General features: G+C 39.9%; 1 protein-coding gene across 3 annotated transcripts in view; it reads right to left on the reverse strand.

Annotated features, from left to right (window-relative positions):
- MIPEP (mitochondrial intermediate peptidase) overlaps positions 1-20,908 on the reverse strand; it is a 125,902-nt gene that overhangs the window by 85,206 nt on the left and 19,788 nt on the right. For all 3 annotated transcript variants that reach the window (XM_020290466.2, XM_076009542.1, XM_076009543.1), the window contains exons 8-12: positions 16,050-16,098; positions 14,531-14,591; positions 11,148-11,200; positions 3,013-3,166; positions 1,468-1,545 (exon numbers count right to left, since the gene is read on the reverse strand). In XM_020290466.2, the coding sequence (XP_020146055.1) occupies positions 1,468-1,545; positions 3,013-3,166; positions 11,148-11,200; positions 14,531-14,591; positions 16,050-16,098 (395 nt within the window). The remainder of the gene's footprint in view (positions 1-1,467; positions 1,546-3,012; positions 3,167-11,147; positions 11,201-14,530; positions 14,592-16,049; positions 16,099-20,908) is intronic.

The following is a 20,908-nucleotide window of genomic DNA, read 5'->3' on the forward strand; positions in this document are numbered from 1 at the left end:
TTAGATACTTTTTCTGGACACTAATTATTCTGCTAAAATTTTAATTTTTTAAAACACCAATAATACTCTGATCTTATATTGATTAATTCATTAATTCATCCCCAAACCATACAGATGCTGGAAACAAAGTCATCAAAGATCCATGCCCTCAAGACATTCACAAGTAAGGGGAGGGGACAGACATCAGCTACTGAGGAAAAGGACACAAATTTTTGAGTCCCTACTGTATGTCAGATAATGAACAAAGAGGTACTCTCCATGTCTCTTGTCTTTATTGCTTGGAAGTCATGGGCTCTAAACTGTCATAAACAAAGAATCTGGAGTAACTTACTCTGGAACAGACACTACGCTGCAATTCACTTGCATTGTATCACTTATTCTTCATAACAATCCTGTGAGGCAGATGTACCTCACTTTTCAGATGAGAAAACTGAAACTGAGTCTTAGAAATAAATATTAAGTAACATGCCCAAGGACACCGAGCTAGAACTGCTGCATCTTGGACCTGAGCCCAGCCTGACTACTAGGAACCAGGGCTCCCAATCACTAAAGCAGAGTCTCTGCCAGTCGATCAGGCGAAGAGGAAGAACACAGAGTCTGATGGTCTGAACTCTGGTCCCACCTTTGACACATACAAATCATCCTAGAAAATGATTTGCCTCTATGAGCCTCATCTCTAGAGTGCCACCTTGTCAAATCCCATAGTGGCTGTCCAGATTTCGTAAAGCTCACATCTGTGCAAATGCTTTGGAATTTGTGAATCACTATTCAAATATAAGGTACCATTATTGCTGTTATAACTTATAACCTGAACTCTTGATTATTTCCCATCAAGCTGCACAAAACTGCTGAAGGTACCTGACCAGCAAACCTGACATGCAGCTAAAGGTAAGGAAGGAGCCTCATGTCTTCCCCATAAGCAGCTAACTGGTGGCTGGTAAGGTTTCCATGTGGACATACCTTCTGCCGCTTTAATCTAGGTTCGTTGTCAAGTAAGGAAAAAGGAGTTAAGAGCTGGGGCTCTACTCAGAATGTTTGCCTTCAAATCCTACCACTTCTAGCTGTGTGACTCTGGGCAAGTAACTTAACCTCTTCTCTGGCCTCAGTTTCCTCATAACATTAGAACCTGGTCAAAAGGTTGAGATGACTGATGTGTATAAAGGACCTAGTGCACTGGTTGGCACCAATAAGGGTTCATAAAATGTCAGCTATCATTATTACCATCACTAACACCATGACCCAGATAAAAGTGAAAAACATAGATTGCGATAATTATTTCCATAACCTTTTTTATTTTTAAATTCTATATTAATTTCAAATTTATATATTTTGTAATTATCATTAATAACTTCTAAATACTGCAGAATTATAAAAGTGATATAAAGCTCACAAAACGATATAAAGCTTACATTAATACAAATGAACTGCTGGTCACATCTAGAAACCAGTGTATAAAGAAAGGATCACCTGATGTGGTTTATCAGCTCGTTGAAAAAAGTCACAGTAAATGTACCCCAACAATCCTTCAGATTCATGAACAACAGCCTAGAAAAAATTTTTAAATTTAGTGGTAAATGGAGCCATCAGACACTCTAAAAGTGAAAAAGCATCCCTAATGTCAGAATCTGTATATTAAACATCCACAGCCACACATATAGACATTTTAATTACTTTCTGCACCCCACCATATCTCGAGATAGATTCTCTTTCCCCCCAACCCCATCCTCTTCTGCTCCACCTCTCCAATGACTTTGACTTGGGAATTGTGTGTCCAGGAGAGGAAGTTCTCCTACTGAGGGCCCTTTGTCCCGACTGCCAATCCTCTATACTACCCCAACCAAACACCCACAAGAGTTAGGAAGAAGTGCTGGCTGGACAATTTTAGCAGCAACATTATTATTTTCTTCAAATCTTAGAATGCCATGACATATGCCCATGTAAATTTTAACCCATAAATTTGAAAACTTGTTGTTTTCAAATGCAGCTCCCAGCTTCAGCTGAAAATCAGTAATATCATTATTTATTCCCTCTCCAAAACAGGCCTATAAAAGAGACACAGCTTAAAGGAGAGATTCAACCACTAGTTTCCATCTTGGCTTCTTTGTCTTTTAAGAACTTGATGACTATATCCCAGAGAACCATAATTTGTGCTTTAAAATTTCCTGCAAGTATATATTCATTCATTCAACAAACACCTATTAAGCACCTACTCAGTGCCAGGAAGTGTTCAAGGCATCTGGGATACAGCAGTGAGCACAACCGCCAAACAGCGCTGCCGCCCTGGTGAAGCTCACGTCCTGCAGATCGGGTGCAACCTCTTCCTCCCCTGCATCTGTCCTTTCAGTGTCCTCTTACCAGTTTTCCTTTTTATCATATTTCTGCATGTTATCAATTTCTGTCATTTTGTGGAAGTTCATAATATTCAAATAGACACTGAGGCAAGTAAAGGCAGTGATAAAATGCCCCCCTACTCTCCTCTCAATCCCACCACACACCTACTCTGTGCTCACAAAACATGGCCTAGAGACAATGAGACAGTTTATATTCCTTGAAACATAGTTAAAAAATCAGAGCGTGGTAAGGATGTCAGCAAAAATGAAAGAACACAACAAATAAAGCCTTGGTGATAAACACATGGCACCAGAAAGCCTCTAATCTTACAAATGAAAATTTAAAATATTCATGCCTCAAATAAAGTGGGCCCTAAGGGAAGAAGGATGAACTCGAGGCTTGAAGTTATTATTAAAGAAGACAAAGATCCAACCTTCTATGAGCTTCCTAAAAAAATTTTATTTTAGAGAACTAACTCTCCTATTCATATGTTTAGATCCTTTACACAGTGCCCTAAATCAAAAGTGGCAATTTGGATTTTTTTTTTTTTTTTTTTATGAAACAGAAATTAGACAGGACACACTCAACCAGGGCGAAGCAAACTTAAAGATGAAACTGCTGCAGACTCTACTCCAAACTGAAAAGATAAAGCACGCTGCCTCAGGCTAAGTGGGGGCTCACCAGTTTTCGGACATCTTCGCACCACACCTCTCCTTTGGCAGGCTGCTCTGCATATAAGGAAATCCCCAACAGTTTGTTAAACAAAATATTCAGGCCTTCCATGCATGCTCCGAGGGAGAAGAAAGGGCTATATAAACTGGGCTCGATATTATACCTAAGAGAAAGAAGAGAGGTTCAACAGCAGTTTTGTGTATTTCAATTTCTGAAGGTAAACTCAGTTAACTTTTCATTTAATATTTAGGATCACAGTAGCTTAAAAAAAGAAGATTCAAACATAAAGGTATATTTCTCTCATTTGAAGGACTTTCAGACCCAATTCAGAAGAATGACATGTAACTATTAGCAATGTGAGCAGTGATGCAGTAATTAAGGCAGACAGAGGGGTCCCTCATCTTTGTCCTGTTCAGGTTGTTTACTCTTCCACAGTCACACAGTCTGTCTCAGTTACTCCCCCACACACATTGCTTTATACACACTGTATGCAAAGTGTGACCAGTGCTAGTTATAATGGTAAACCTTACCTTATGAGATGGGTAATATTCTAAAAGGTTATGACTTGCGGCACATAAATATTTTGCATGCTAAGTGAATTTAAAGTTCTAATACAGTAAAAAATTCATTTATGAAAAAACATGTCTGGAATATAAACAATCAGATCTTAAGTTATCTGTTTTATAGTTATATATCTTAAATTAAGGACAATATAACTGGTAAGATTAATTATTCTTCACCCCAAAATAACTTTTTTATGTCCTATATATTCCAACATAAACCAAAGCAAAACCAAAATGTGTGATCGGAATGTTCATTTTTAGTCATTAAGTCAGGCTAAAATTTATAACCACAGAAAAAAATAATGGCTCTAGAATAATTATAGGGGCTCATTGTATTGCCATTTTCTGGGATTCACAAAATATATACAAATTTATACATACATATAAAGATACACAAACTTATAAGTATTACTAAATGATTAGAGTCACTGAACGAACGTAAATTGCATAACAAATTTCGGCTGTAGATATCCACAAATTTACAAATTAATTTCTGCTCAGTTTTCGCTGAAACAGAATCCCAGTGTTGAAAGAGACGTTAGTGGTCCAGTGCCCTCACGCGCTGGGTCACTCATTCAGACGCGTTGTCCACAAAGCCGCTGGGTGTTGGAGGAAAGGGAGGAAGCGCGTTTTGTTTCTAAGGAGCTTACAGTGAGGGAGACAGAGAAGGGACCCGACTGCGCCGCCGTGTGGCCCGGGCGGGGGCGGTGGGCACACTGTCGGCCTCAACAGACCATGCGGAACGAATGAATGAACGAGCTGCACGGCGGGAGAGCGAAGGAGGATGTGATGACTTTACCTGTGGAGTGGAGGCAGCTCCAGGGGGCTTCACAAGGGGGGTGCAGGTAGGGATGAGGGACAGAGGGAGGGAACAGTAGTAAGGAATTATGGCCAGAACCAACAGTGCAGCAACAGTGTGGTGGCATGAAATAGCCTTTTAACTTCTAGAAACGATGTGGTTAAATATGACACAGTTCATGATGCAGAAAAAAGAAAGGGAGAAGAGTCTGGAACAAGTAGGCAGGGGCTAGAGAGCAGAGGGCCTGGTACACCCCGAGGAGGAATCGGAATGAGACACTGTGGTTGGGTTCAGGGTCTCTATAAACTTTCTGACCATACACCTCATCAATAAAATAACTTTTGAGTACTCAACCTTACTGTAAGTACATTTAGAAAGTATATGTATGTGCTATTGTTCTGCTACGCTGCAAAACAAAAAGGAGAAATTTTATAAGTTGAGATGAGAAAAAGTAAACAGAATTCCTAATATTGTATGTCTACACACTCAATGTGTTGTTTACAGATGCCATGTGGGAGACTGGTCTGTAGCCCACAGAGCAGCAAGTGACGCTCTCTGGAACGCTGCACAGTGGGCGGGTGGAAGGTGGAGTGGAGGGGAGGCAGGGACAGTGACAGCGGGGCAAACCTCAGTGCTGCAGAGGACGAACTAATCAGGGTGTGGATGAGGCCAGTGGGGCTGGGGAGGAGGCACATCTGGATTTGTTTTTCTTTGAGCTGTTAATTTCTTGGGACCGTGTGAGGGACTGGACTTGGAGGGCGCATGAGAAAGATGGAACAGTCTAGGACAACTCTCATGTGTCTGGCCTGGGCAACGCGTGGATGGCAGAGTCATTGGATCAGAGCAGTGAACACAGAACGACCAATCCAAGGCAGAGGGGGCCTAGGAGAAGCATCCGCAGGGCTTTGGCACCAAGGTGAGGCTGCGGTCAATTCTGCGCTGCCAGAAGGGAGAGGATCGGAACAGAAGGATAAAAGAAAACTACAAAGAAGAGGCGGCATTTGAGGTGCACCCAGAAAGATGAGGGTCCTGGTGGAGGGGGAAGGGCAACTCGGGGCGGAAGAAAGAGTACCAGCAAAGGCTCAGTGGAATTCCAGCAATAGGGCAGACAAGCTCACTCAAGCAAGGATGGCCTTAGATGTTACCTAGCCCCCTCAGCCATGGAGAAAGAGACTGCACACACCTGCATGTCCGCAGCGCCCTCAGTGCCTCTTACCAAATGGAGGCGAATTCCCTCCTGAAGAAGAGCCAGAATGGGAGAAGGTCCAGAGAGCGTGGAAGAGATTCAAAAAGCCAGAAGGTATCACCAGCAGCTTCAACCACACCAGGTCTGAGGGGCCCCAAGGAACAGTCCTGTATGACCTGCCAGCCAAGAGGCCCCGGCTCCCTATGCCCTCAGCTCCCGTCTTCAACACAGTGGGAAAGGTTGGCACACACACAGCGGGCGAGTCAGGGTCACAGGCCTCACTATCACTCAGGACCCCACAGGGCGCTACACCAGTGGCCGTCCACGCCACGCTCAGCGGAGCATTACGAGGTCAAGATGTGCCCGCCAACACCTGGACACAGCATCTGCGCCCACAACTTCCTTATTTGTACAGGTGCTACATATAAGACCGTTTTCTTCTATCATCCAGAGACCCAAGACAGTGGAAAAGTACTACAGGTGACACATACAACCTCACAGCACATCAGAGCCACAGCCTAACAGAGAGTAAAATTTAAGTGTATTTTGAGGATTTGGTTTCAGGGCTATACCTGTCACCACTCCAGACTCTAATTTTAGAGTTTTACTATTATTTTTTTATATCCAGAAACAAGGAAGGTATCTCTAGATTCCTTTGATTCCTCTGAAGAAAGAAAGAGGAAGAAAATTGTTATCCTCCACAGGAAATGAACGGAATGCTCTGCTATTCTGGTTAAAAATATGCTACATATGGGTTTACAAACTTTCAGTTTTGGAAGAGCTAGAACGTATCATTATCAACATGGTAAAACGGCATAAATATAATTATGTCTTTTTTATTAAGAACAAGAGAATTTAACAATATATCAAAATCCTCACTAGGTACACTAGTTATGATTGGAATAAGCACAGAGAGATGTTCAACTGAAAAATTCATCATTGTAATTTGAGTTTTTGAAAAATCAATGTATCACTGTATTTATGAAGCACAATCTATGAGTCAGGCATGTATTTCAACCTCCAATGCACCTGGAATTAAGGTAAAGAAAGAAGTTGGATATTATTTCTAAAAATCTTGGCATCAAACTTCATGAAAAGATAAAACACAATTAAGTGCAGTCAATGAATCCAGGCTGAAACTGCAGGTAAACACAGGCTTCAGTCTTACTTTATTCTATTCAGTAAGTGAAAGCAAGTGTGAGAGAGAACATCGCAGTAGATGGCAAATGCTCACAGAGGCTCATCACAGAATAAGGGCGGGCCTGTCAGAGGACATGTGTGGGCTAGGGAAAGTGCACACTTAAAAAGAGCAGAGTATGTGGCAACATTGTCAGAGAAACTATTTTTAACTTTATCAAAAGAAAATGAAACAGAATGTTTCTGGCATTAAGAATGATTGTCTAAGTGATTCGAATGTTATACTTGGATGACATTTTGAAATGTTTAGTCTTGAAAGCCACAGGGAGAGCTACTGTTTTATCTGCTTAAACAAAGGTAAGGTAGCAATAAAAGAATTGGAGGATACTGAAAACCTATTTGCCTTTCAAGTAATTATGTAGTACTGAAAATAAAGACCTTTCTTTTCCTCCATTTTATAAAGAACCGACACCACTGCCAATTTGGTCCTATCTTGAATTCTGAAGTTAGAGGTAAGAAAACTGCTCCAGCCAAACTTCCTGGTAATCAGAGAATAATTTTCCTCAATGGTGCAGATTAGCTCTATAGGCCACTGGAAATTGTGGTTAAAAGAAATCAAAATTAAACAAAGAGAGTGCAATTCCATCATCCTAGAGAAGCAGGAAAGTGAACCAGTAGGCCTGACTTTAGGGAGAGAAATCGATAATAACACACCAGTGTGGCACTAGGTGGTAGAAATCTCACCATGGAGGCTAGAGCCAAATCTTATTACAGTACTGAGACCTATATTTGCAACAGTCTCTACTTCAGTTTCTTAAATTCTATCAGTAAGGAAGCACATGTTTCTGGCTTCTGTCCAGGGCTCCGCTTTCCAGCCTGCCTGGAATGGCCACCCACAGGCTGCAACTCTTTATGAGAAATTAATTTATCAAATATTAATATATCAATAAGTGAAATCAATTAACCATAGCTGATATAGAATAGTGACAGAATAACCAAAAATAATGCAAATGTGCTGCAGCTCGCTTTAGGGAGAACTGCATGGGAGATGTTGAAATGTTGTGAGCCGGTGTTCAGGTGTGTCCTGGGACAGAAAGGAAAGAAAACCTGGTGAGAGAGAACAAGTGGCCAGGAGCTTTTCCAACCCTCTTGCAATTGTTGAGCCCAGTAGCAGACCTATTCTCAGACCTCTCCCTGGGTCACAGAGACTCCTGACTCAGAACTGCAGAAATCGCCACCCCCTTTGCCCTGCAGGGATGTTGCAACTGGTTCTCAAAATCAACTGGGACTAATAAACACAAGTATTTTGAGTCTCACTGCACAAGCTCCTAAAAGACTGAGTTAAAAATCAAGGCATTAAAAATTTTTAGTGCAATTGGCCAACTTATGACAAATTTGGCATCCACCCCAAAATGACTGTTTCGGATTGAAACACATTGAATCAATGGAATTCCATCAGTTTATACACTTTAAAAAGAGAAAGCCAAAAAATACTCATTTGTCACCCATTCACTTCAGCAAACTATTAAAATAAATCCTCATTTTGAAAATTGGTAATGAAAAAGAAAGAATTATTAATATTTATTCAGACAAGAACTATCAATGGGCGTTTACGCCATTAGGTGAATGACTAATGGGAAACTAGATGTTTTCATGTTGCCAATAACACCACATGAATCACTTTCTAGTTGAGAGAGTAAACCCTAACCACAGACTGCAGAGATCATGTTGGCTTCCGTCTTGTCCCTCAGGGGTCTATGTTCTTACCGCCCGTGGTGGGGCAAGTGATACTACATGTCTTCTGATGTGACACAAAGTACACACTATCAGCTACGGTGTCCATGACAAAAATGGGAAATGTTTAACATCGAGGCGTTAGCCTTAACATCCAGCTTACAGGAAAGATAGGAAGAGAGGAACCAGTGAGATGACACCACAAGGAAGCAATAAGATAAATCCAGAAGGTTGGAAATTCTGTGGGACAAATGGCCTGGTCTCTTCAACAATTGCTGATAATGTGAAAAAAGGGGCAGGAAGGGCATAAGGTGTGGGCAACTGCTCTAGAGGAAGAGACGTAGACAAGACCCAAACACTGGAAGGATGCTTTAAAAAACTTTAAAATGGTGACCTCTGCGGGCAGAGGTAGGGATGAGATCAATGAATACTTTTTACATTGTTTTGATTTTTTTGAGCCACATGAATGTACTGCCTATTGAAAAAGAAAATTTAATTTCAAATACTTTCATATATACTTTTCATATTTGAAAGAAATTTACTCCTCCATGAGGAACCTTACATTAAAACCTGAAAAAGAAAAACATGAGCTGTTCTTGAAGATTTACCAACAGTCATTTATCCCACTACAGTATCTTCCCAGATCAACCTCTGGCACTTTTAAAACATGTTAATTTTTTCTCCTACTTCTAAACAAGTTCTGTCTCTTCTTTAGGCAGACATTTAAGAAACTTGAAATAAATCTGAAGTATTTAACATGAAAGCAAAAGAAAGTCCCTGGGGTTAACTCTGAGAAAAGCTCAAATCAAGGAAAGCCCCTTTTACTTTTCATTTTGTGTCAAAGCACACATTTAAGTCTTTACTTGAAAGGTGATGAGTTTAACAATGATTTAGTAATCTTCACTTTGGTTCCACTCTTCTATCCTTAAAACCAAATTATGATATTTTCCCTTTCTTTTCTCATCCATCACCTGTGCTTCTCAGCCCACTCTTGCCAATCAAGATTATTGAAACCTCGAACCAAAACTTGATTATTTGCATGTTAAGCTACTTAAAGTAGATGTTTAAAACCCCCAAGTCTTATAATCCCTTCTGAGGTATTTCTGTACCCCTCTTCCTGGTTTTTTACTGAGTTAATAGCCAAATAAGTAAATAGCTATTGAAACTTTAATTAAAATAAGCTAAAGCCCCGTGTGACTATAAGGCAGGTTACAGTATACTTGGTGATTTCAAAGAATAATCGAACAGGTAGAGGGCTCCGTCAACAAGTGAGCATTGTGAAGACCTCCAGAGGGTCACACTGCTTTCAACAAATCTGCTGGACGAAAAATGTCTTGTGAAAAAATATGACAGCCTCTTTCCAAAAGAACTCATCACTGGATTCCTTTTAATAGTGATTTCCAATTACTGGTTTAGATACAGGCTTGAGTAATGGCTATCAGCCAATACGTATTTACTGAGTGCCCAGAGTGTGTGTTCTGCAGAGCTTTAAAATATGGTTGACAAGACACTCTCAACATACGAGACAGTAGCGTGTCCACAAGAACACGTAATTAACAGGTCAACCGTGTAGCACATAGGCTGTGAGTACGGTGGGGCCAGGAGCTGCATGAGGCTAGCACAGACCTGGAGGCTTCACAAACCCTTGGCAAGATGTCACAGTGTGTAAGACAGACAAGGGCGGCAAAGGAACCCTACCGCTCGGCAGGCACGGGTGCTGTCTCTGAGACAGAAAGTGGGGTGGCTGAGGGGAACTGTGGAGGAAGAGCAGCATTGGGAGAAAAGTCAGAACAAACGTGGGGGTGTGTGTGTTTGTTTCTCATAAAAGAAAAATGGATGGTAATCAGACCCCACAAGGTCTTGAATGATAGCTCCAATTTTATTTTAAAGGCAGTAGTGACCCCTTGACCTTGAAGAAGCAAGAAAACGGCCAGATGTGGGGTTCCTCCACCCTGGACGCAGAGACGCTGTGGAGCCCAGCAAGACGGACCTCCCTGTTTCAGGATTCTTCATTATCATCACAGACTGTGGAGGAGGAGCATTCTACAACTCATTTGATACATTCATACATTTCAGATGAGTATTTTTAAGGGATAACTGACTCCTCCTCAAAATATTTTAGACAGCACCCAAAAAGCATCTCTTAGAGTGGACCATATCCTAGAAGGATGTCCACCAATGGCCAATTCCATCAAATACTGTTATGTCACTATTTTTTTTTTTTTTTTTTTACCTGGTTTCAAAGTTTTCTATGTTATGTCACTATTAATATATTTTCTCACTTATGCCTGATCTATGAAGCAGAGATTATTATAAATCCCATTGTATAGATAATATTAGTGAGAGGCGTACAGAGGGCAAGTAACTTCCCAAAGATCGTGTATCCCACTAAGTGATGGAGCCAGGACTTGCCCCGGCCACACTGCCCTGCTGCCTTGGTGTATCCATTCTTTCTCATGGTGGACTTGGACCAGGAGACCCTCGTCTCTGTGGTTCGTGGAGGAGTAAAATCTCTCAACCTACCTGGGGGCCCAAGGATCTCTAAGTACTGACTCCAAAGTCAGTGAGCAATAGAAAGACTTTCCAATATTATACTTTTAGTAGACATGAGGGAAAGGGAGTCAGTAGCCTTTATTCAACAGCTTTTGTTTACGATCATATCAAACTTCGCAGGGATCTCATATCCCTAATGAATGCATATATGGCTATTTCTTGAAAAACTTACCTCTCTGCACGAATCACACCACTGTAGTAGGGGGGATCCCAAGGCATTACTTCCTACAATGGAATAATTCATCATTATGAAAGCTATTGACTGTTACGTAACTTTCATCAGTAACTTTGCCAGCTTATGAAACATAAACTAGTTATTATAAATCAGCCAGCTTATAGAATGCAAAGCAGCTACTGTCGATGTAAATCAGAAAAATTTCATAAAATCCCTAAAAATGTATAGCTTGGAAAGGAAAAAGCTGGCTCCTTATTTTGATTTCCCTGTAATCAATGGGTAGAGAGGTGTGAGTAAGACCTAACCCAGAATTTAGGGGAAAGGTAAACAAATGTCATTCTAAAATATAAACTCACCAAAGTCAACATTAATGGATTAAATTGGCTATGATAAAATTTTTCCCAAAATGTAACCAATGTATTAATCCATAAAACATACTGTAGATAAGATTAGGGAGCTAAAGGTAAGATTAAGCTTCCTTCTAAATCTAAGCAAGCAGCTTAGGGTAGATCTCAAAAATGAAAGCAACAATTTAAAATGTAACTAAGGAAGAATTAACTCTAATCTTGGCAAAGAAAATATGTCATAAAGATGTATTGTAATAATAGTTGTTTTTGAAGACTGGTACTGAATACTAAAAGAAGGGAAAGCCTGAATACCTGAATGAATCATCCTTCCCACAGGTGTCCAGGTGAAGAGACCAGGCAGTGCAGCCAGACTGCCTGGGTTCAGGTTTTCAATCCATACCGGACTGTAAACTACATGAGGACAGGGACTTTGCACTGTTCGACGTTATATCCTGGCACCCTGAGCAGCGCCTGGTACATGGGAGTCTCTCAGCAAATATTTGTTGAATGAATCAACAGCACCCCCCAAATAGGATTGCTGAATGCACTTAAACTGCTAAGCAGAACACCTGGCATTGAGCAAGAGCTCGATGAAGGCACAAAGGCTGGCCGCTCCTCATTACCACTACCCTCTAAGTTTTCAGCTTAGGCATTACCTCCTCAAATAACAAGGTGATCTTTCCCATATTTCATGATAATACTTCTACCACGGGATGGTGGTAGAAGATACTTGTAGGCTTGTTTTCCTTCTCCTCATGAGCACTGTAAGGGCAGAAATGTGTCCCTGAAAGTCTAGCCCCACGGTGCAGTTCCTGACAAACACGTCCTCTAACAGATGGTTATGAACCACAGCTGGATGCCAGAGTACCGGTTCTAACGGTATAAAAACAAATAAGACACGGTCCCTATTCTCAAGGAGCTGGTGGTCTAGGCAGCAGAAAAGACAAGTGACTAGACAATCAGAGGACAGTATGTCATGTCTACATTGTGCCATATAAAACACAGCCCATGAGAAGGACATTTAAATCACAATGCAAGGTCAGCAAATGTTTTGGAGTTGAGTTTTAGGACAGGAGCAGTTAGTTAATCCAGACAAGAAAGCGCTCCTGTGTATGGTATTTGTGAATGACTGGGAGCTGCCCACCATATTTATATGGCTGGCACATAAATGTCAGTTAGAATTAAAGAGTAAAAGAAAGCAAAGCAAGGAAAGAAAGCAAAAGTAAGTGAACAGCAGACATGAGCATCCCACAGGTATTAGGAGAGAACAAAGAACACTAACTGGGCTTGGAGGGGAAGCAAAAGACAAAGCTAGAGAAGCAGGCAGGGGCCAGATGAGGAGGGCTTAGTGGGAGAAGTAAAGCAACAGGAAAGGAAATTAAAGAATTGCCGGGAGCTACTGAAGAATTTTAAACAAGAAAGTGACAAGATGAGATCTGCTTTTTAGAAAAATCCCCCTGGTTGCAATGTATTCATTCACAGTTCAAATAAGTGTTGAGTGCCAACTCTATGCCTAACACTGGGCTAGGCACATTGCTAACCAGTTCAAATCCAGGATGGTTTTCAGGGGAGCAAGAACAAAAGGCTAGAAAACAAGTTAGGCAACCACAGTGACACACAATCTGGGTGAAAAGTCAACAATGATCCCAACCAAGGCTACGGCAAAAGCTGCAGGACCTAACACCCAATTATGGGGTAAGGGAGTGTGAATCCCCTGGAGGGCTTGTGGAAACACAGACTGTGGGGACTCACCCAAGAGTTTTTGATTCAGTGGGTCTGAAGTGGGGCTCAAAAATTTGTACTTCTAACAAGCTCCCGTGTGAAGCTACTGCTTCTGGTCCAGGGATCACACCTGGAGGACCACTGGTCTAGAGCAAGCGCAGGTGCCAGCTAGGGCAGCACAGTGAACGGTGGCACCATTCACCAAAACAAGGACTTGATGCGAAGACTGGGTACTTCACAAACATCTGCTAAATAACCTTTATTGGTAAGCTATACAAAAATATCTAGGAAGGATAGTTTCAAGATTTATTAGCTTTTACTCAAATAGCTTTTGGTGACATATTTTATTTTTTATTTTTGTTTCTATATTCACCAAACTAAATTCTGATCTACTGATCTATTATCTAGTTTTCTAAGTGGACCTACCTACCAAGCCAAGATGTACAAATGACTAATACTAGTTACTTTGCTAGATACAGTCCTTCCATAAATTAACAGATGGACATGCTACTCTATAAATCTCTGAGTTTGATAGGAATAACCTATTTCTTAGTGGTTATATCTGGGAAGCTGGTAGATCGTGTCTAAATCTGTGAGGCCCATTTCCCTAAATCTTCCCTCTGACTATGGCTCTGGCAACCATGACCAAATCAAAAATTACCAACAATAGCAACTACAAAAGAATGGTGTAGACAAGCCCAGCAATTCTGTCGTGCCCTAGAACCAAAGGGGAAAGAGTCCTAATATATAGAATTTCATCACTTCCCAGGGCACCCCAATTGTGGGCAGCATTCTGGCCATAACAGTACCAAATCTATAAGATCATATAAGTAAGATCATATAATCATAAGATTGAAAACAATATCTACTTTGTCAGTCAAATAATGATCTATTTCATTGAGCCATAAATTAGTGAACAAATGAGTAAACTGCAACGTTAACACTGATGGTTACAATTGCCACCTGCCAGATCAAGCCTCCCCTGAGCATTTAAAGGCTGCTTCAAACTGAGAACCCAACTTTCCACAGGATGAAGCAGCTTCTGCAGGAATACAGTGTTAACATATATTTATGATACACACATGCACACACACAATATGTCAAATAATCAACAAAAACGGTGTATTTCCAGGCAACATCATACTCAGACATACAAGTCAAATATTTCAACACCTTTGTTCAGCAAAACCAAGGATCGCAAATAAGACTAGGTAGCTCTCTAGCATATCAAAAGAAAGTTCCAGAATCACAAGATAATGATTTCAGTTGACAAACTATTTATAACAAAAATATTCCAAAATAGTTACTTACAAATTTTTGAGGATTTAGCTTCATTTTCATCCCTTGTATCATCGCAAAATCTTTTCTAGTTCTGTAAGACAGGTTTATCTTTACCTGCTAGGACAAATCTTAATATTTACATTATGAAAGAACTAACCAGCTTATGTTACTTTCCAACATTCATGATAAAAGTACAGGTAATTAGTAGTGCAAATGTAAATCAGTATTAATCCAAATTTTACATAAGTGTTAAAAGAAACAATATATAAATCAGTATATAACTGCAATTTCTACCTTAAAAAGCATCATGGTAGACATGTCTCAAAAGCACTAAAGTATGGAAAAACTAGCAATGTTACAGAAACATGCAAAGCATTAATTAGCAAACTACTTTTTGCTACACCTGAAAAAGTTAAGAGACTAAACAAATTATTTCTGTAAAAGAATATTAATACAGATTATATTTAAGATTGTTAGTCATAATGTTCCCCTATAGAAAAATTCTAGCTGAACAATAATTAAATATATACCTAATGTTTGTAGAATATAACATGTCTGTTAGAATTAACTCCTATATATAACTGTAAAATTATGGAGATATTTATTGCTCAAAATATGATCTATAGCTATACACAAGTAGAGAAAGAAAACTAACATTTAAGCAACAAAGCAAAGCAGAATAAAGTCTCTATTACATAATTAACACTCTCTCTTGCTTATATCAACGAGAAAGTGATTCACTAATTATTAAAAGAAAATTTTAGAATTTATAAACATAATCCAAACTAGAGAGGAATGGGTTCTAAGGCATAAGTTTATATTATAATCCAAAACAGAAATTTCAGCTAAAATGAATGTGTTGGTGTAGACAAAAAGGCAAACAAAATTTTAGACAGCATTATAAGAAAGAAAAGAGGAAAACATTGTCCTCTTTTAAAAACCACAACGTGCCTCTTTCTGGAATCTTCCATCCCTCACCTAAGCCCTAGAATAGGGCCAGTGAATGGCAAGTGTACAATCTAAGGGACTGGGCCGGGGAGAAGGAGGGAGAGCAGGAGTACAACAGAGGCACTCACCGAAGAGAAGAAAAGACTTCAACTTAAAATTACAAACACTGAGAGCATTCTTAAAATACATGAAAACTAAAACACATATTAATCTACCATATCTGTAAGCCTCTTGTATTTAGGCCAAAAGAAGAGAAAAACTACTTTATAAACTTGTTATAAAATTAATAGTACAAGTCAAAATAAAGAGTTTCAAAAAGGTTTTGGAAGAATTTTTAAACTACATATGAATAACATGGTCCTAAAGACCATGGGTTGATGAGTGGGGACTGCCTAAGTTTTCAAGATTGGTAATTTAGGAAGATAACTCTGTCCTTTCAAAGTACGACTTGTAGTAAAGAGTACCTGCTGAAGAGTCCACAGATATGACCCCATATTCCAACACTCATATTATTAACAGGTCACTTCCTAATTCTTAATAAATCTTCCTTAAAAAACTAAATAACATACAACTTTAAAAACTAAACAGAATAAAAACTAACCTTTCAGAAAGTTTATCAGATAGTTTCTCAAGGAACTGCATGACAGTCTCTAAAAATGAAATTCAAAAGAAAATATCTTCAATTATGTGAAATACAAAGAACATATCTGTTAAAATTATAATGTAGTAATCATAATCTATACATTACATCTCCATTAAAGTGATGATTTTCAAAGGGAAGCAGGGTTGCTAACATATACCAAGCATATAATAAATATTTCTAGATGACAATGATCTCTTAGAAAAACAAATTAAATTGACATAGTAATAATCCAAAGCCTTACATAATATCCCAAAATTAAAAGAGTTAATAGGAGGCTAGAGAAAAACCCCCAAATTTCAATGTGTTTCTATTTATTAATATGCAGAGATGAAAAAAACAAGTGTCTTACATATGTCTGATATTGTCTAAGTTTTAAAGAGATAGCTAGACTCTGATTTGTTCAGGAAAATCATTACAGTTTAGAAGTATACATTCCTGAAACTTAAATTTTAAAAATCAATGTTTTTCTGGGTAACGATTTCTATTTTTATATATGACAGTAGAATAATCTACTCAGGATCAATACCAAAAGAAAACAGAACAAAATCAGAACATTAAAAATTTAAGTTCTAATAGAATTTTTTTAAAAGTATGTATTAAAATACTTTAGCCATAGTCGTCATAATTTACAAATCCATAAAGGCAATGTAGAAGAATTACCATCGTTTCCCATGATGGGAAATGTTTCGTGTGTCTTTTTGAATTTAGCACTTTTTGCCACTGACTTACGTGTATAGAACTTTCATATGTATTTTAGTTTTCCTCAAACATTGTTTTTATATTTTGCAGATGGTCATTCATAAGGGTTTAAGTTTCTTACCCTCTCTGAATTTAAGGTATCTCTTTTCTGAGTGGAATAAAAGGCGAAGGAAAGAACGGAGGCTAACCTCAACCGGACCACTGGGTTTCTTCCACTGTCAATACTTAACAAGTCTTCCATATACTAACTCCGAAAACACTGCCTCATGTACCAGATTAAACAGCATTAGGAATTTCAGAAAAAACTGTTATTTAGTCAAAAATGAAATTTCATTTCAGGATATCATACCAGAGGCCATATAAAATTGTTCTCATACAAATTTCTGTGTATGCTTTCTATTTCTTAATAACCATAACCATATTTTACTAACATTCATCCATTTTATTTCTCTAGTCACCTTATATATGAAGAATCTGCCTCAATTTATCTATTTGGAAAACTATCATATTAAAAAGACTGAAGCTGAAACCCCCTGAAAATAACTCAATGCTTCACTGCACAGCTACTTCCTAACTCGCGGTCACACGAGTGCCGGCCTTCACCTCATTTACCCGCTTCCTGCCTCCTTTCTGCTCCCCACTGACAGTCACTTCACTCTGCACCTCAGGTTCCACTCCTCACCAAACCTTCCACAGCCACACAGGTATCTGCAAACTTCCCAAGCTCCTGAAATCCTGGGGCATTGTTTTGTCTGCACTACTCAACTGGCACTGAAAATGGGCCAACCTGTATTATTATTTATCTTTATATGTATATACCTGGCTCCTCAACTAAATTTTAAATCCCACAGAGACACGGGGCACATCCTATGTGACTACGTGTACAACAGCCGCTACTGCAAAATATCACTCCACCAAGTGCTTAGTGAACAAGGGTCATTTCCCAGGAATGGCACCTGTAGTAGCTGCTGCAGGCCCGGGGAGCTCCAATCCGCACTCCCTGGGCTGATGGGCAAGCCAGTCCTCTTGCCCTCTGACCTGCTGCAGCATGTGAGTCAGCTGATTACTGCCTTCCCTAACACATTTCTTTCATGTGTCTTAGGACACCTGCTCCGTTCATTTTCCCCCTTTTCCAATGATCATTCCTTCTTGGTGGGCGTCACTGGTTCTTCTCATACACCTGACCTCCTAAACTTCGAGGGCCCCAGAGCTCAGTTCTTGGACTTCTGTTCTATAAGTGCCCTTCCCTGGTGACTTCAGAGAGTCTCGTGACTTTAAACAAAGATTCAGATTTATACCTCCAGCTCAGAACTGTCTCAAGGCGACACTCGTACTTCTGACTGCCTACTCAACGTTGCCACTTGAACCTCAACTGGCATCTCAAACTTCACTGGAACAGAACCAGGCTCCTGGTCTTCTCTATCTTAGCTAACGGGAACTCTCTTTCTACTTGCTTAGGTCAAAAGCTTCAACTCTCTTTAAAATACTACATACGCAGAATCTGATCACATCTTACCACCTTCACTGCTGCCATCTGGTCAAGATGCTGTCGTCTCTCATCGTGGTTACCGCACAACAGCTTCTCAGTGGTCTCTCCACGCTTGCCCTGCGGCCGTCCACTCTCAATATCAGCAGCACACAACTAACCCTTAGCGTCTAAGTTGTATCCCTGCACCTCTCTGCCCAAACCCCCCAGTGACTTCTCATGGCGCTCCGGTCAAGGCCCTGCGTAAGGCCACCCTCGCCAGTCTGTTCCCAGGTGTCTCCACTCTCCCCTCACTCGCTCCCCTGGGGCCACTCTGCCCACTTTGCTTTTCCTCAAACATGGCAGGCCTTTTCTGCCTCAATATTTCAGCGCTTTCTGGTGCCTTTACCTGGAACTTTCTTCCCCCCAGAGAGCCACAGCCTCACTCCTGCACCTCTGACGACAGCATGCCCACATGCCATGCTCTCAGCGTGCCCTCCCTGACAATGCCGTCTAAAACTGCACCACCACCCACACGCTCATGCCTTATCCCCACCCCTGCTCAGTTTTCTCTACGGTTTGTGTTAAAATTAATAACATGCCATGTACTTCTACCTACTTACTTTGTTCTTAACTGTCTTCCCTCATAAGAATGTAAGCTATGTAAGGATAGAAATTGCCATCTGCTTTATATATATGGATTCATTTCCAGGGCCTAGAATAATATGACATAAAGCAGCACTCAGTAAATGTTTGTTGAATCAATGAATGAAAATAGAGGATGCAGATGATATAAAAGACACAGTATTTGGTCTCAAGTAGCCTATAGAAAATTGTAAATTTAGACTGTGTTTATACGTTTTGGTCCTGCCATTTTTTAGCCGTAAAACCTAACCTTAGATTCCTTATCTATGACATGGCTACAAATACCTACTCTGTAAGGGTTCAAAGGAATTAAATAAGATCCTAACAGAGTAAGCACTGAATAATGTTCTATCATTATTATTTTATATTATAATAATATAAAAATTAAAATACAGTACTATTGTAATCAAACTGGTAACAACAGGGACAACAGAAAAACATATAATAAAAAAATACACATATAATACATGACATACATATAATGTCTATTTAGGACCTAAATTACAAGAAACAAATTGTTAAGTGCTTTAAGGGTTTGGGGACAAGGGAGTCCAGAGAAAAAGAAAAAGTTTAAAAGGCTTCATGAAAGAGGTGGGTTTTGAGCTGAGCCCTGGAAAACTGGATCAGATTTTAATAGACAGATTGGGAGGAGGAAGCTGCTCCTCACATGGGAACGACATGAGCAATAGCACCCAGGCTGGAATGAGTGTGACGTACCTGTGGCTTAATAGACAGCCTTGATAGGTCAAGGTAAATGGCTGTTTATGAAAGAGTGAGAACTAAAATTGGGTGGATTTAAGAGAACTTTGGAAAAGTTGAACACGAACATGAATACAGAAGGCATAAAGACAGGATAGAATTAAGGATGTGACCTTCACGCACACAGAGTTCTTTCCAGGGTCAAGATGCACAACCAGAAACCAAGGGCATCTGTCACACTGTCTCCTCCTCCCTCTCATCCCCTAACTAAGTCTTATAATTTCGACCTCCAAGATCTCTTTAAAAAATTTTTTTGTAGAGTTAGAGTCTCACTATGTTGCCTAGGCTAGACTCGAATTCCCAGGCTCAAGCGATCTTCCTGCCTCTGCCTCCTGAGTAGCTGTGGCAACTGACCCAGCTGATCTTGAATCTACACAGCTCCACCAGCACAATCACCCTACTCCTGACTCACAACTCACTGCATAAATTACAACTGGATTTCTTTTTTTTAAGAGACAGGGTCTCGGTCTGTTGCCAAGGCTGGAGTACAGTGAGTGGCATTGTCATAGCTCACTGCAGCCTCCAACTCCTGGGCCCAAGCAATCCTCCTACCTCAGTCTCCTGAATAGCTGGGACTACAGAGGTGCACCACCACACCAAGCTAATGTTTAATTTTTTTGTAGAGACTGGGTCTCTCTATTGCCAGGCTGTTCTCTAACTCCTGGGTGATCCTCCCACCTCAACCTCCCAAAGTACTAGGATTACAGGTGTGAGCCACCGTGCCTGGCCAACAACTGGAATTTAATAAACACTTTTGAAAAAACTTATTATATACATTTACATTTTTATTACATAACATTTTCTCTTAGACATTATTGAATCCTAAAGAACACAACATAGCAAAGGACAAGTGTATTACTAACCCAAGGAAAGACACTTTTCTCCCACCCCCACACCTAGCACAGACCTTCCCAAGCAGTACTCTTCCCTCTGAAGAGAAGGCTTATAGAACAATGTGTTTTTATATGGCCTACATTTAACCTTGATATTTCACATCCTCTCACCCTAATTTAATTAATTTTATTAGATTGATCACAGAAACTAGTTGAGTTAAAATGAAAATAATCTGAACTAGCATCAAATGAAAGTTTAAGTTATGATTTACTTTCAACATGTACATGAAATATATGCCAAATTATTAGCTCCCCTTAAAAACCAGTCCCATTAAAATATGTAGAAAATCACAATAAATGGCACTCTGTATTAATAATAGAACACTAATTTATAGATGGCTTAAAATCAGAAGTTG

The sequence above is a fragment of the Microcebus murinus genome, chromosome 13 (assembly GCF_040939455.1).
Source record: "Microcebus murinus isolate Inina chromosome 13, M.murinus_Inina_mat1.0, whole genome shotgun sequence".
Lineage (NCBI taxonomy): Eukaryota > Metazoa > Chordata > Mammalia > Primates > Cheirogaleidae > Microcebus > Microcebus murinus.